Genomic DNA, 12,536 nt, shown 5'->3' with positions numbered 1-12,536 from the left:
CAGTCTGATCATCCTTGGAGCTGGGCACCAGTGTCTTACGAGTTGGATGGTGGTAGGGAGCTGCTTGTCATCCAGCTGTTTAGGTGCCCTGGATATGTTAGCAGGATCACTTCCTTAAGCACTGTTTGTGAACCTTTGTAGTGTTCATGGGTGACAGGCACAGGATCTAAGCCTGCATGCTGATCCTGGGTCCTGCCTACAAGGATGTGAGAGCCTCTGGCATCCTGCATGCTGAGCGGTGGCTGGGCTGTGGCTGTTTCAGGAGACTGAGGGCTACTTGGGCTCTGACATCAAGCTGGTGTGCAGGGAGGCAGCCATGAGGCCCATGTAGAAGATCTTCAATGCCCTGGAAAATCACCAGTCAGGTATGGTTGGGAGCACTGTGTGGGTGCTTAGGGAGAGAAACCCAAATACAAAACCGACTCTTACCAGCAGGTAGAGCCTGGTGCCTGTGTTTGCTGGACCTTTGGACTTGCAACAGGTTCTTTGGTCAAATCACCCCTCCCACACACACTGCACTCCTTCCTCACTTGGCCCACAAATGAGACCCTTTTTGGGGATCAGCCTTTTATTTATCTGGCACACTCTGATGAGCTGGATCCATTTGAAGCACTATATAAAAATTAAATAATACTGTGATAACCATACAGTGGTCACATTTTTTGTCTGGGCTTCAGATGCTAACTCAGTTGCACATTAAATTTTTTACAGCTCCCTTCAGTCTTGCCTCCTGCTGTGTTAACCATTGTGCATTGTCTTGAGAGACAGTCTATGAGCATTCCGGGAGCACCGGTCACCGGGAGGTTGATTGCTGTGCTTTTCTCTAGAGAACAACAACTTAGCTGGGATCCAGCTGGACACAGTGACCACTGCTGGCTTTCTGGATGTCCTAGTGCACACCAAGCTTTTTCAAAGAACCTAACTCAAAGATACTCAGCCTGGCAGAGAGAAATTGAGTCTGTTTAAAATCACATCACCCCTGACCTGGCCTCAATTCCTCTGGAAGAGTGGATTCATTTGGGCCATGTCTTGTTTTGGAAATCGGAGATATTTTCATTAATTTTTTATGCTGTCAACAAAATACTTAAGTTTCAGTTTTATGTACACTTGCCCTCAGGCACACAGTGGAGATTTCTCACCATTGGGCCCCATAAAGTTTTGATGAAGTTTCCTGGAGTGTTCCTTACTTGCGATCTGGTGATCTTCATTTTGAGGGAAGAGTTCTTGGGAACAGTTCTTTACTTTTGCAGTACATCCTCATATGTGACAGATACCCAGCAAGACTCTCCCCAGTGGCCAAACGTTGCCAGACCAACTCTGAGTTCCCACCTAGCTTGTGGTCCCAGTGCTTTAAGGGATGGGGACCCAGGGATCAGTCATAAGCAAATCTTCACTCACCTATGTTTTCAGCTCTGCCCCTCCCCTTAGCCCACTGCCTCAGCCATTGTCCCCAGACCAGCATTCCATGGCTCCATCTTCCCTGAGAATACTGGGAAATTGCCATGCTGTGGCTGGTGCTGGTCATCGGCTGCTCAGGGGAGAAAGTGTTGCTAGGACGCCAGCCATCTGTTGACCGACTTCTAGTGAACTCCTATTTGGTCAACCCTGCCTCACATGCCTACCTGCTGCCTCCAAGCCTTGAGTCTATTGGAAAAAAAACTATTGATTTTTCACTTTATTGGAAAGAGAGAGACAGAGAAAGAACTTCTATCTGCTGGTTCACTGAAGCCAGGAGCCAGGAATTACCCAATTATTTGAGTTATCACCTGTTGCCTCTTGGGGTACACAGTAGCAAGAGGCTGGAATCAGAAGCAATGCCAGGATGCAGATAAGGGATGCAGTGGCCCCAAGGGGCATCTCAACTCTGGCACCAAGTGCTTGCCCCTGCCCCAGAGTCTTCACTTGTTCTACAGGAACAAACTGCCAGGATGAAGCTCTTGGCTTTGGCTTGGCTCAGTATCAACCATTGTGGGCATTTGCCATAGCCATTGTGGCCATCCGGGGAGTGAACCAGAGGATAGAAGATCTCTGTCTCTGTCTCTCTCTCTCTCTTCCTGTCTCTCCCTTTCTCTCTGCAACTCTGCCTTTCAGAAAATAAAATAAATCTTAAAAAAAAAAAAAGAAATCCTGTTTCCTAGATCCCATGTTTTCCTCCTTCTTACCTGGGATGCATCCATATTGTAGTGAAACACACCAGCCAATCATTTCTTGAGAAAAGGTACATGGCCGGTAAAGTTTTTGAAACAGGGTATATATGCAGCTTTATTCTCCTTTCACCTTGATTGATAGCTTAGCCAAGATTAATATTCTAGAGTGGAATTGATTTCCTTTCAAGTGAGAATACGTTGCTCCATTACCTTTTAGCTTCCCATAACTGTGAGAAATATGATTCTATTCTTTCTCTGAAAGCTTTTAAAATCATCTCTTTAACATTCTTAGATTCTGAATTTCTATGAAACTATGGCTTGTTGAGAATCCTTTTCCATTACTGGTATGGTGTTATGGGACATTTACATTAGGGAAGTCATGCCCTCAATTCTGGAAAAGAGTCTTGTCTTGCATTATTTCTGTAGACAATTCTCTCTCTCTCTGAAGTCCTTTTCATTGAATATTTGACTTCAAAAATGAGCTTCTGGTTGTGTGTATGTGTGTTTTACATATCTCAACTTTCTCTTAGTTTACTTGTCAAGAGATCATCTCAACTTTTTATGCCATTCTATTTATTGAGTTTTTTTTTTAAAGATCTATTTATTTGTTTCAAAGAGTTACACAGAGAGAGGAAAGGGAGAGAGGTCTTCCATCAATGGTTTACTCCATAGATGGCTGCAATGGCTGGAGCTGTGCCGATTTGAAGCCAGGAGCCAGGAGCTTCTACCAGGTCTCCCATGTAGGTGCAGGGGCCCAAGGACTTGGGCCATCTTCTACTGATTTCCCAGGCCATAGCAGTGAGCTGGATCAGAAGTGGAGTAGCTGGGTCTAAAACCTGCACCCATATGAGAATATGAGATGTTGGCACTTCAGGCCAGGGTGTTAACCCACTGCACCACACCACCGGCCCCTGAATTTTTTTTTAAAGGTAGAGTTGCAGAGAGAGAGAGGGCACTTCCATCTGCTGGTTCACTCCCCAAATGGCCACAATAGCCAGGGCTGGGCTGGGCCAAAGCCTGAAGCCAGGAGCTTCATCCAGGTCTCCCACGTGGGTGCAGGAGTCCAAGCACTTGAGCCATCCTCCACTGCTTCCCCAGGTACATTAGCAGGGAGTGGAGCATCCAGGACTGAAGCTGGTGCCCATATGGGATGCTGTGGTTGCAGGCAGCAGCTCAATCCTTCATGCCACAACACTGGCTCCATATTTATTGATTTTTTAATTTCTGTTGTGATATTTTTATTTCCAGGTGCTTTCTTATTCATTGTCTGAGTGTGTGTTCTGTTCCCGTTCTTGCAAGAAGCCATGGTTCCTTTTGTTTTGCAGAGGAGGCTTCCTCCCTCCCTCCTTTCCTTCTTCTTCCCTCCCTTCTTCCTTTTCTTTCCTTCTATTATTCTCTTATTTTTAGACTTCTTTCATTCTCAGCCTTTTGTCTATTATCCCCCAAGTTCCTCTTTGCATTTTTTGCCTTGTGACTTTGTTTTTCATGTGGGAGATTCTCCTCAAAAATAAGTGATCTTTGGCTGTTTGTTTTTAGGAATGAGGCACTTGAAAGTGACTTATAATCGTGTTTAATAAAGGGGGGTTTCTCTGTACATCTGTAGGTCTTTTCTCTGTCTTCCACATGCCCTAGGAGAGATCCTCTACATTCTATTTTAGGGGACAAGAGCAGAGTAAGTTTGGTTGCAGTGTTGTTGGAGCTGAGCTGGGCAAGACAGCTGTGAAGCTGAACAGGTGGAATGGGCACTGGGATGCGGGGCTTTGGCTCCTTGTTCAGTGTATTTGATGACTTCCACTTACTCCTTCCTAAAGGTAGTCCTGCCTTCCTCAATTTCAAAGTCTCTCTGCCTGAGTTTCCTCTGAGAGTCAGCTCCCAGTCTTCTGGCTGGGGTTGGGGAGCAGGGGATTGGCACATGATTGGATTTGGGGAGGAAGTCTGTCAGGCTGTGTCCATCTTGTCCCTCAGGTCTTCTTGCTGCCCTTGGTGGTGCCTGGTGACTCCTGAGGACCCTAGTGCTCTCCTTTCCTACAAGTTTCTAGGGTTCTGTTATTGATATCTGTTTGCTTCTTGTTGGCTTCTTCCTCTGTAGCTGTTAGTTTTCATCATTTTTTATTTTATTTACTTTTGGCTTCTTCCTTTGGTTTCCTAAGTCAGCTGCCTTTTATCTGTTAAGCTTTCCATCTGTCAATTTTATTGGCATTATCTGTCCATCATCATCTCCCCTTCTGGATTCTTTATCCTTGACAGGCTGTAGATTTTTCTTATTTTTGCAATCCTATTAATACGGTTTGGGGAGGGAGCAGAGACCAATGGCTGGCCTCTGGAACACTTTTTGTTTATTTATGTTTTGTGTGCCTACTGGATACAATGACTCATACCAGTTGCAGGTATGGGGGTAGTTTCAGAAAAGTGAAAACTAAAATACAGACGATATATGATTCATACCTAAAAGTTAACTTTATTTTTTTGTTGATTTTGAGTTAGACATTCATCATACGTATGTTTATATGTTTAAATTTAGTTTTAAATATGGATGTTTCTTTGGATATGATAACTGAACCTGAGGGTGAGTGTTAGATGCTTTTTATTCATATCCTGGTTTTCATTTGATTAGCAGTTAGGTAAATAAGCATTTATTCATTGACTCATATTAAACAATATTTAGTCCCCCAATCTATAAAACATGGTGCCAGTATATTGAGATATCTGTTAGTAGAAGCACTGACCCTGTTGATTATTCTTAGGAAATCCCTCATCTCTCTCACTCTCTCTCTCTTTTTAAAATTTATTTATTTATTTGAAAAAGCAGAGTTACAGAGAGGAGGGAGATCATACATCTGATGATTTACTCCCCAAGTGGCCACAACAACCAGGGCTGAACCAGGCTGAAGCCAGGAGCCAGGAGCTTCTTCCAGGCCTCCCACATGGGTGGCAGGGTCCCGAGTCCCAGGGCCATCGTCCACTGCTTTCCCAGATGCATTAGAAAGTAGCTGGATTGGAAGTGGAGCAGCTGGGACTGGAACCAGCTCCCATGTGGGATGCAGGCACTGCAGAAGGTAGCTTTACTCCCTGCACCACACGCTGGGTCCCCCTCTTCTCTTCTTTGCAGGATACTACAGTCCCCTGGCTTTTTTTACTTTTCTTCCTGGTCTCCTTGATGAGCTTTTCTTTCCCTAAAACTTAAATTCTTGCCAGTTTTTTAGGCTCTAAGTTTGTCTTCTTTGCCAGCCCCCTTACCAATGTGATAAAGAGTCCCTTCTTAGAGCAGTGAGTAAACATCACCACACCACCCTTTATTCCAGGAGATTGTAATTGAATATTTACTTGCTGGTTCTTCCCCCACACCAGAGCGGACTGCAACCTAGCTCCTGACTGATAAATTGATCATGTTTTTACTGTGCACACTAAACACGTGAAATTCTGACCTAGTAGTTTAGAGGAATGATACTAATTGTGATTGTTAATTTTACGGCTCAACTCAACTGGGCCAAGGATGCCCAGAAATTTGATTAACACAATTGTCTGTGAGATTGTCTGTGAGAGTGCTTCTGGGTGAGATCAGCATTTAAATCAATAGACTCACAAAAGCAGATGGGCAGATGGCCCTTCCTACACGGCGAGCCTGAATAGAACCAAACGGATGAGCCTCCTACAAGTAAGAGTGAATTCTCCTGTCTTATTGCCTTTGAGCCGGAACTTGGATTACCCTCTGCCTTTGAACTCCATCTGAAATACTGACTTTTCCCAAGTCTTGAGCCTGTTAGCCTTAGAACACCACCTGCCCCGTCGGCTCTCCTGACTCAACACTTCAGACTCCCCAGTGACTGAGTCTGCAGTTCACCTTCTTCATGATTTCATGAGTGAATTCCTTATAATAAATCTCTCTCCACATGTGAGGAAGGTCTTGAGAAAGTTCATAGTAATGCATATGATGAAAAAATGATACTTGGATTCCAAAGTGTTCTTTGCATCAAAATACACTTTTCATGTCATTTTCTATTAACATTTCTGAGGTACCCTTGTGTAAATCCACATACATACATATATATACACAACTATGTATGTACAAGTATGTATGGGTGTATATAAGTACAGTTAGCGCTCTGGGTTTAAGTTCCAAATGCTCAGATTCAACCAACCTTAGGTTAAAAATATGTTTGGGAAAAAAAGTATCTGCTAAACATGTACAGACTTTTTTCCTTGTCATCATTCCCTAAACAATACATTATAACAACTGTTTATGTAGCACTTACATTATATTAGTTGTTATAATTAATCTGGAGATGATTTAAACTATACAGAACATGTGAGTAGCTTATATGCAAATACTACTCCATTTTCTATGAGAGACTTGAGCATCCAAGGATTTTGGTACCCATAGGGGTTTCTGGAACCAATCTGCCACAGACACTGAGGTATGATACACACACACACACACACACACTCTCTCTCTCTCTCTCTCTCTTTCTCTTCAGATGTTTTTATGTATTTTATGTTTTGCCTTTCTGGAGAATCCCAATAAACAAAGCTTGTGTCACAAGCTCCAGGGAAATAATTGATGCCGATGGTGAATTTTTACTTATTCTACTTATAATTTAGTGTTTTATTAAAGTGATACTATCTAACCTGTTTATCTCTGCTGTTTCCTTTTTTTAACCTGAATGCCAGAATCTTCTAAAATGCCCTAAAGCTAAGCAAGCTATGAGGAGCAATGGCCTCAGTGGTTTTTTTTTTTTTTAAGATTTATTTATTTATTTGAAAGGCAGAGTTACACACAGAGAGAAGCAGAGGCAGAGAGACAGAGACAGAGACAGAGTCTTTCATCCACTGGTTCACTCCCCAATTGGCCATAATGGCTGGAGCTGCACTGATCCAAAGCCAGGAGCCAGGAACTTCTTCCTGGTTTCCTATGCAGGTACAGGGGCCCAAGGACTTAGGCCATCTTCTACTGCTTTCCCAGGCCATAGCAGAGAGCTGGATCAGAAGTGGAGCAGCTGGGACTCAAACTGGTGCCCATATGGGATGCCAGCACTGCAGGCAGTGGCTTTACCCACTATGCCACAGTGCCGGCCCTGGCCTCGGTGTTTTAATTTGATCACACAATCAAAACCAAATAATATTTAGTATCAATGCATAGGGGTGTTTTTTAGAAAGCCTTACTTTATCCACACCTTCATGTGTACACACAAAATCATCATAAAACAAAGTCACTTTCATTTATTCTCCAAGTCATCATATGGACTTCAGAAAAGTTGCTACTCTGTCCAGGTGATCATTTTATATTAAATGATACCTAGTGTAAGGGTTAGCCAAATAATGAGGTGGTTGACTAGTTTTTAAAATGAGCATAGTTTAATGCCTTAGCTTTTATTAATTGTGTGGGCCCCTAAAAAAAAACAGAGCAATTGAAAATTTAATTACATCAGTGTTTTTCTTCAAAGAACTGAAGCTTATTAAACTTTAAATATTAAAAGCATTTAAGCATCTATTAAAATACCTATAGCTATAAACAATGTGCAGGTCTAAATACTAATTAAACAAACTCTAAATCACCATAAAGCGAAGCTGAATTTTAAGTAACTATTATGTTTTAATGCTCAGCTCTTACACAAGGAAGATTAACCATTTCACTACTGACCACTGCTGCAGCCTTATGCCTCTCTTTTAAAAAGCTGTGGCTGTTTGTTGAACCACATTCTTCCCCAACCTGGAAGAATGAAGACAGGGAAGAGAGAGAGATTGATTAGTAAACTGGAACACTATGCTAATGCCACATTGGTACTCATAGAGACCCCTCCTCATACTGCTCCACTCCCCATCCTTACTCAGCCATTCTATTCCCCACCTCCCACGCCTCAATCCATGCCAGTAACTGGGATTTATTACAATATCCTTACTGCATTTCTTTTCTAAAAAATAAATTTTGTTAGTTCTTCATTTAAATAGCAAAATTGTATATCTTATCACCCTGATACATTTGTAACCATCCTTTTTCAGGGTGGTTTAGGTTTGAACTGGTGCATATTTGGAATGCCAGAAAATAAGGTAGCAGCTTTACACAAGGTACCAAAGGCTGGCCCCAGATGCAGTCTCTTACTTGAAAATTTCAGTGGATAAATATAAAAAGTGCGTAAGTCATTGCATATGATGACATGAATGAATAGAAGAAATCCCCCAGACACTATCTAGCTTGAAATACAAAGAAAAGACTGCCAGCTCCCCTAAGAGTTTGAGGTGATGGGAACCCACCCTGAAACTGAACAACCCAGGCCCCCATGGAATGACACCCTTAGATAGAAGCCAAGGAATTGGGGCCTCTGTGGAAGGGCATGTGTGCCATCCCCAGGATCAGCACCTGAGGCCAGAAGTCAGCCCCATGCCATGTGTCCTCTGCCCCGACCTATCGTGGGAGACAGTAGGCCACGGATGCATTCTTGAGGGAAGGGATGGCCCTTCTCTTCTCTCTGATAACCCAAACGTTACACAGCACCTTTTCCAGAAAACAGTCTAATCCAGGTCTTGCCAAGCTTGGCATCTGATGAGAAAGTGCTAAGAAACAGGAGCAGGTGACCAACCACTCTGGGACAGCAGAAATCCATCATTCCAGAAATGACCAAGAAGATGAGATTAGGAGACAAGACCTTGAAAAGAGGTAAGCCTAAACATGCTTCAGGAGTTCCAGGAGAACAGATGCACAAAGAGAAGAGAAACAGAAGGGGTCATCATAAGATAGAACCAGAAAAATGGAACTTGGACTGTAGAGAGATACAGTATACTTTTTCTTTTCTTCCTGCCTTCGTGCCTTCTGCCTTCCTCCTCCCTACCTCCTCCTTTCCTCCTCCCTTTCTTCATTCTTTTCTTTCTCTCTCTTCCTTCCTTCCTTCCTTCCTTCCTTCCTTCCGTCCTTCCTTCCTTCCTTTTTTCAGATTGTTACTTATTTGTCTGGAAGTCCGAGTTGAGGTAGGCGGAGACCCAGCAGTCTTCCTTCTGCTCGGTCACTCCCCCGTTGGCTGCAGTGGCTAGCACTGGAGCAGGCTGAAGCCTGGAGCTGGGCGCTTCCTCCAGATGTGCCATGTGGCTGCAGGGACCCAAACACTTGGGCCATCCTCTGCAGCTTTTTCCAGGTCATTAGCAGGGATCCACATTGAAAGTGGAGCAGCCAGGACTCGAAAGAGCAGCATTGTTTCCAAGAAGGAGAAGGACAAATCTACTCTCAGGAGAAATCACACACACAGAGACAGTGAGACACACAGAAACACACACAGAGAAACACACACAGAGGTCCAGGTTGAGTGCTTTATGTCTTTATTAGTCCATGAATACACAATCCAGGAATACACATTCACTCCAACCATTTCATACTGTACAAAGGAACCAGTTACTAACTCGAGGACAGTTGATCCTAATCACCTCGTGGAATCTAAGGCATGCCACCCTGTGAATCCGAGTGTCCCCCAGGCAGGATCCCAGGAGAGGCTTTGAACTGGCAGGATTCAGAGCCCACCCACCGTTCCCCCAGAGCGACTGACTGACTGGTTTCTCTTTGGAGTTCTCTGGCCCCACGCACACTGCCTTGACTTCCCCCACTCGCCGCCCCTCTGTGTCCGCGGCGAGTCCTGGGTTCACCTGCGGGAGAGTGTCTTCTTGTAGTCTCGCATTGCTTTAGCCATGAGAGGGGCAATTTTCTTGGGCGCCTGCTTTCTGGTGCTGCCCCCAGGCGCCCAGGTAGCAAGTCTTGTGTTTGGGCCCAGCTGGGCTGGCCTGTCCGCTGGAGGGGGAGAGAGGCTGCTGTCGCTGTGCTGGGTGCTGCGGGGAGCCCGGTCGCTTCCTGCGGGGCCCGGGGCACGCGGGGCACTCGCTCCTCCTGTTGGCAGCGCGTCCTGCCTCCCGGGATCATCCCCAGCAGGCCCGGGCATCCCGTGGAAACGGATCATCTTGGTCTGCCTGCCTTTGGGCTTGCTGGCGTGTGTAGCTCGGATGACGGCCGTGAGCTCTTGCAGGTGCCGCTCTCGGGCGCTCTGAAGGCGCAGGTACATCTGCCGCCACGACTCCTGCTCTGCCGGTTTCTCACCCTTAAAGTCTCGGTGACAGTGCCTTTTCCATAAGGGATCTGTTTCTTCAGGGAGTTCGGGGTTGTCTCTCTCTGCACGCTGTAGCTCTTCAGGCGTGTGCTGCTCCAGCAGAGGTCCCAGGTGGCTGTGAGGGACTCCTCTCCCAGCAGAGGGGGACGCCATGGGTTCCAGTTCCGGGATGCGCATTTGGCTCTCCGTCATCCCTCGGATTGAGTGCCTGGCACCGGCATAGACTTGCATCTTCGGATGGACTCTGCGACCCGCACATCCAGCGTCTTCCTCCTGCTGGGCTGCAGAGGGCGCTTTTCTCCTGGGTGGGCAGAAAGCCATCCGGTGAGAGGGACCGTCCCTGGCCTGGGTGCTGGGTGCGGCGGCAGGGGCCGAGTCTTCCAGCTTGGCCGCATGGGCCCCAGCCGGCTGCAGCTTCCCTTGCTGGCTGTGGGTCACCTCGGGGCCTTTCTGAACCCAGTCCACTCCTGGACCGTGGCTTGTGGGCTCTGCTGGCTGAGGTCCTTTCCCTCGGAGGGCGGCGGCCCAAGGTCTCCCCGCCTTTCTCTTTTTCTTCTCCAGCTGGTCGTAGGTCAGGTACGCTTCAAAGGACACACTGGGCTGGTGCGGTAGCTCCTCCCCGCCGCCGCTGGGTTGCTCCTCAGCCTGCGGGAGGAGGCCTCCTGACGCGCTCGCCAAAGTAGGAGCTGCCAGTTGGCCATGTGCGGCCTCGACGTGGGTGGAGATGTCTTGCAGCCCGGGCCGCGGGTCTTCTGGCCCGGTTCCGAGCTGGAAGCTCTGGGGGTGTTGCCGGGTCTTTTCTGCCCGGCTTGCCCGCGAGTCTTTGCGCTTGGCCTTGCCGGGCTCATCTGCAGCCAGCTGCGGGAGGGACCAAAGTTGAGTGCGGGGGCGCCCTGAGGCCTGCTCCGCCGGGACCCCCGAGGCTGGGGGGTTCCCCTTGGCTCCGCCTCTGGAGTTTTCCTCCCGGGACACGCCCCTGGATGAGAGCTGGCTGAGGGAGGCAGGGGGCGCCTCCCCTGCCTTGGCCCTCAGCGGGCCGTTCTCCCTGGGGGTCGACTTGAGGGTCTGGCCTTGGCTCAGCGCCGCTTTGCCCTGGGCTTCTTCCCGGTGTTCTTCCGGCAGGGGGCCGGCGCCGTGGTGCTGGGCCCTCGCGGGCCTCTCTGCAAGCTGGCGGAGGCCCGCGGCAGGTGCAGGGTCCTCCTCCTGCCAAGTGGAGGCGTTCGCCGACTCCTGGGACTCCTGGGACTCCTGGGCTGGGCGGGCAGAGCGCGGCAAGGCTGGGCGCGGGCGCGAAGGAGACTCGAGTGTCCGCGGCTGGAGCTCGGAGAACCTCCTGGGCCTTTTGTGTCCGTGGGCAGGCTTGGCGGGCTGGCTGCCGACGGCCGCCCCGGATTCTGGTGCGCCTCTGTCTGCTTGCTCCTCGTCGTCGTCGTCGTCGTCGTCAAGAGCAGCCCACGGCCGCTTTCGCGAGTGGCTGGGTGGCGAGCCTTGCTGGGCCCGCCCAGGGCTTGGCTGCACGCGAGTCAGCTTCTTCCACCGGGCCGCCAGGTCCCTGGCCACGCTGCCCACGATCTCGTGTCTTCGCAAGCCCTTCACGGTCTTCCGCACGCGGGTCTGTGCCAGAAGGTCGGCGGTCATGGGCAGGGCCGAGAGTCTTCTCAGATACTTGCGGAGTTTCCGGGGCTTGGTGCTGGCGGCCAGGCGTGCGTGCAGCCGCCTGACCTCTTGCAGCGGCCATTCTGCCTCCATGGCTGTGGGGACTGGCTCGGGGCAGCGGCTGGCTGGATGCGGGGCGCCGGGGTCTTGCTGAGCGCCGCTGGGCTGGCCTGCTCCTGGGCCCTCGGGTGGCAGGGCCGCGGGTGCAGGTGGTGTGCTGTGCCTGGCGGCTCAAGCGCTCTGGCTGCAGACCCTGACCCTGAATAGCCTTAGGCTCCACCCCCTGCCGGCGCCAGTGGGTCACGCCCTGATTGACGCCGCGGGCAAGCATCTGTCCCTGCGCTGCCCCGCCCACTGCCCGAGGCCCTCACCGCTCCTGATTGATTGATCGACTGGTTTCGCAGTCCGGACCACTGTTAAGACCGAGCCTGCCCAGGGTCCTGCTCCACCAGTTGTGATGCCCCCTTGGAGATGGGCAACGGGGACTCTAGGTGGTCGGGGAAACGCGCGCCAAGTCCCCTCCCCTCCGAGTGAGAGGCTCAGTGACAGGAACCCGCCCCGAAACTCAGCAGCCCAAGCCCCCATGGAGTCGCACCCTTGGATAGAAGCCAAGGAATTGGGGCCTCTGTGGAGGGGCGTGTGTGCCGTGCAC

At 48.9% G+C, this 12,536-nt stretch overlaps 2 protein-coding genes across 2 annotated transcripts in view; one reads left to right on the top strand and one right to left on the bottom strand.

The window, feature by feature from the left end:
* LOC103347276 (uncharacterized) overlaps positions 1 to 12,536 on the top strand; it is a 366,450-nt gene that overhangs the window by 136,441 nt on the left and 217,473 nt on the right. Inside the window, 1 exon segment of the mRNA XM_089313651.1 lies at positions 11,351 to 11,931. Within this exon segment, the coding sequence (XP_089169777.1) occupies positions 11,351 to 11,931 (581 nt within the window).
* On the bottom strand, positions 9,384 to 12,140 carry LOC100339926 (elongin-A). Its single transcript, XM_089314212.1, has one exon. It carries the CDS (start codon positions 11,975 to 11,977, stop codon positions 9,770 to 9,772), a length of 2,208 nt encoding a protein of 735 aa, XP_089170338.1. The 5' UTR covers positions 11,978 to 12,140; the 3' UTR covers positions 9,384 to 9,769.

The sequence above is a fragment of the Oryctolagus cuniculus genome, chromosome 15 (assembly GCF_051225735.1).
Source record: "Oryctolagus cuniculus isolate XC-2025 breed Fujian yellow rabbit chromosome 15, ASM5122573v1, whole genome shotgun sequence".
Taxonomy (NCBI): Eukaryota; Metazoa; Chordata; class Mammalia; order Lagomorpha; family Leporidae; genus Oryctolagus; species Oryctolagus cuniculus.
The sequence above is the reverse complement of the archived record's forward strand: the minus strand, read 5'-3'. Positions and strand labels throughout refer to the sequence as shown.

Bases quoted from the DNA above. Each gene is read 5' to 3' on its own strand.
- LOC100339926 (XM_089314212.1), bottom strand. From the start codon at position 11,977: ATGGAGGCAGAATGGCCGCTGCAAGAGGTCAGGCGGCTGCACGCACGC.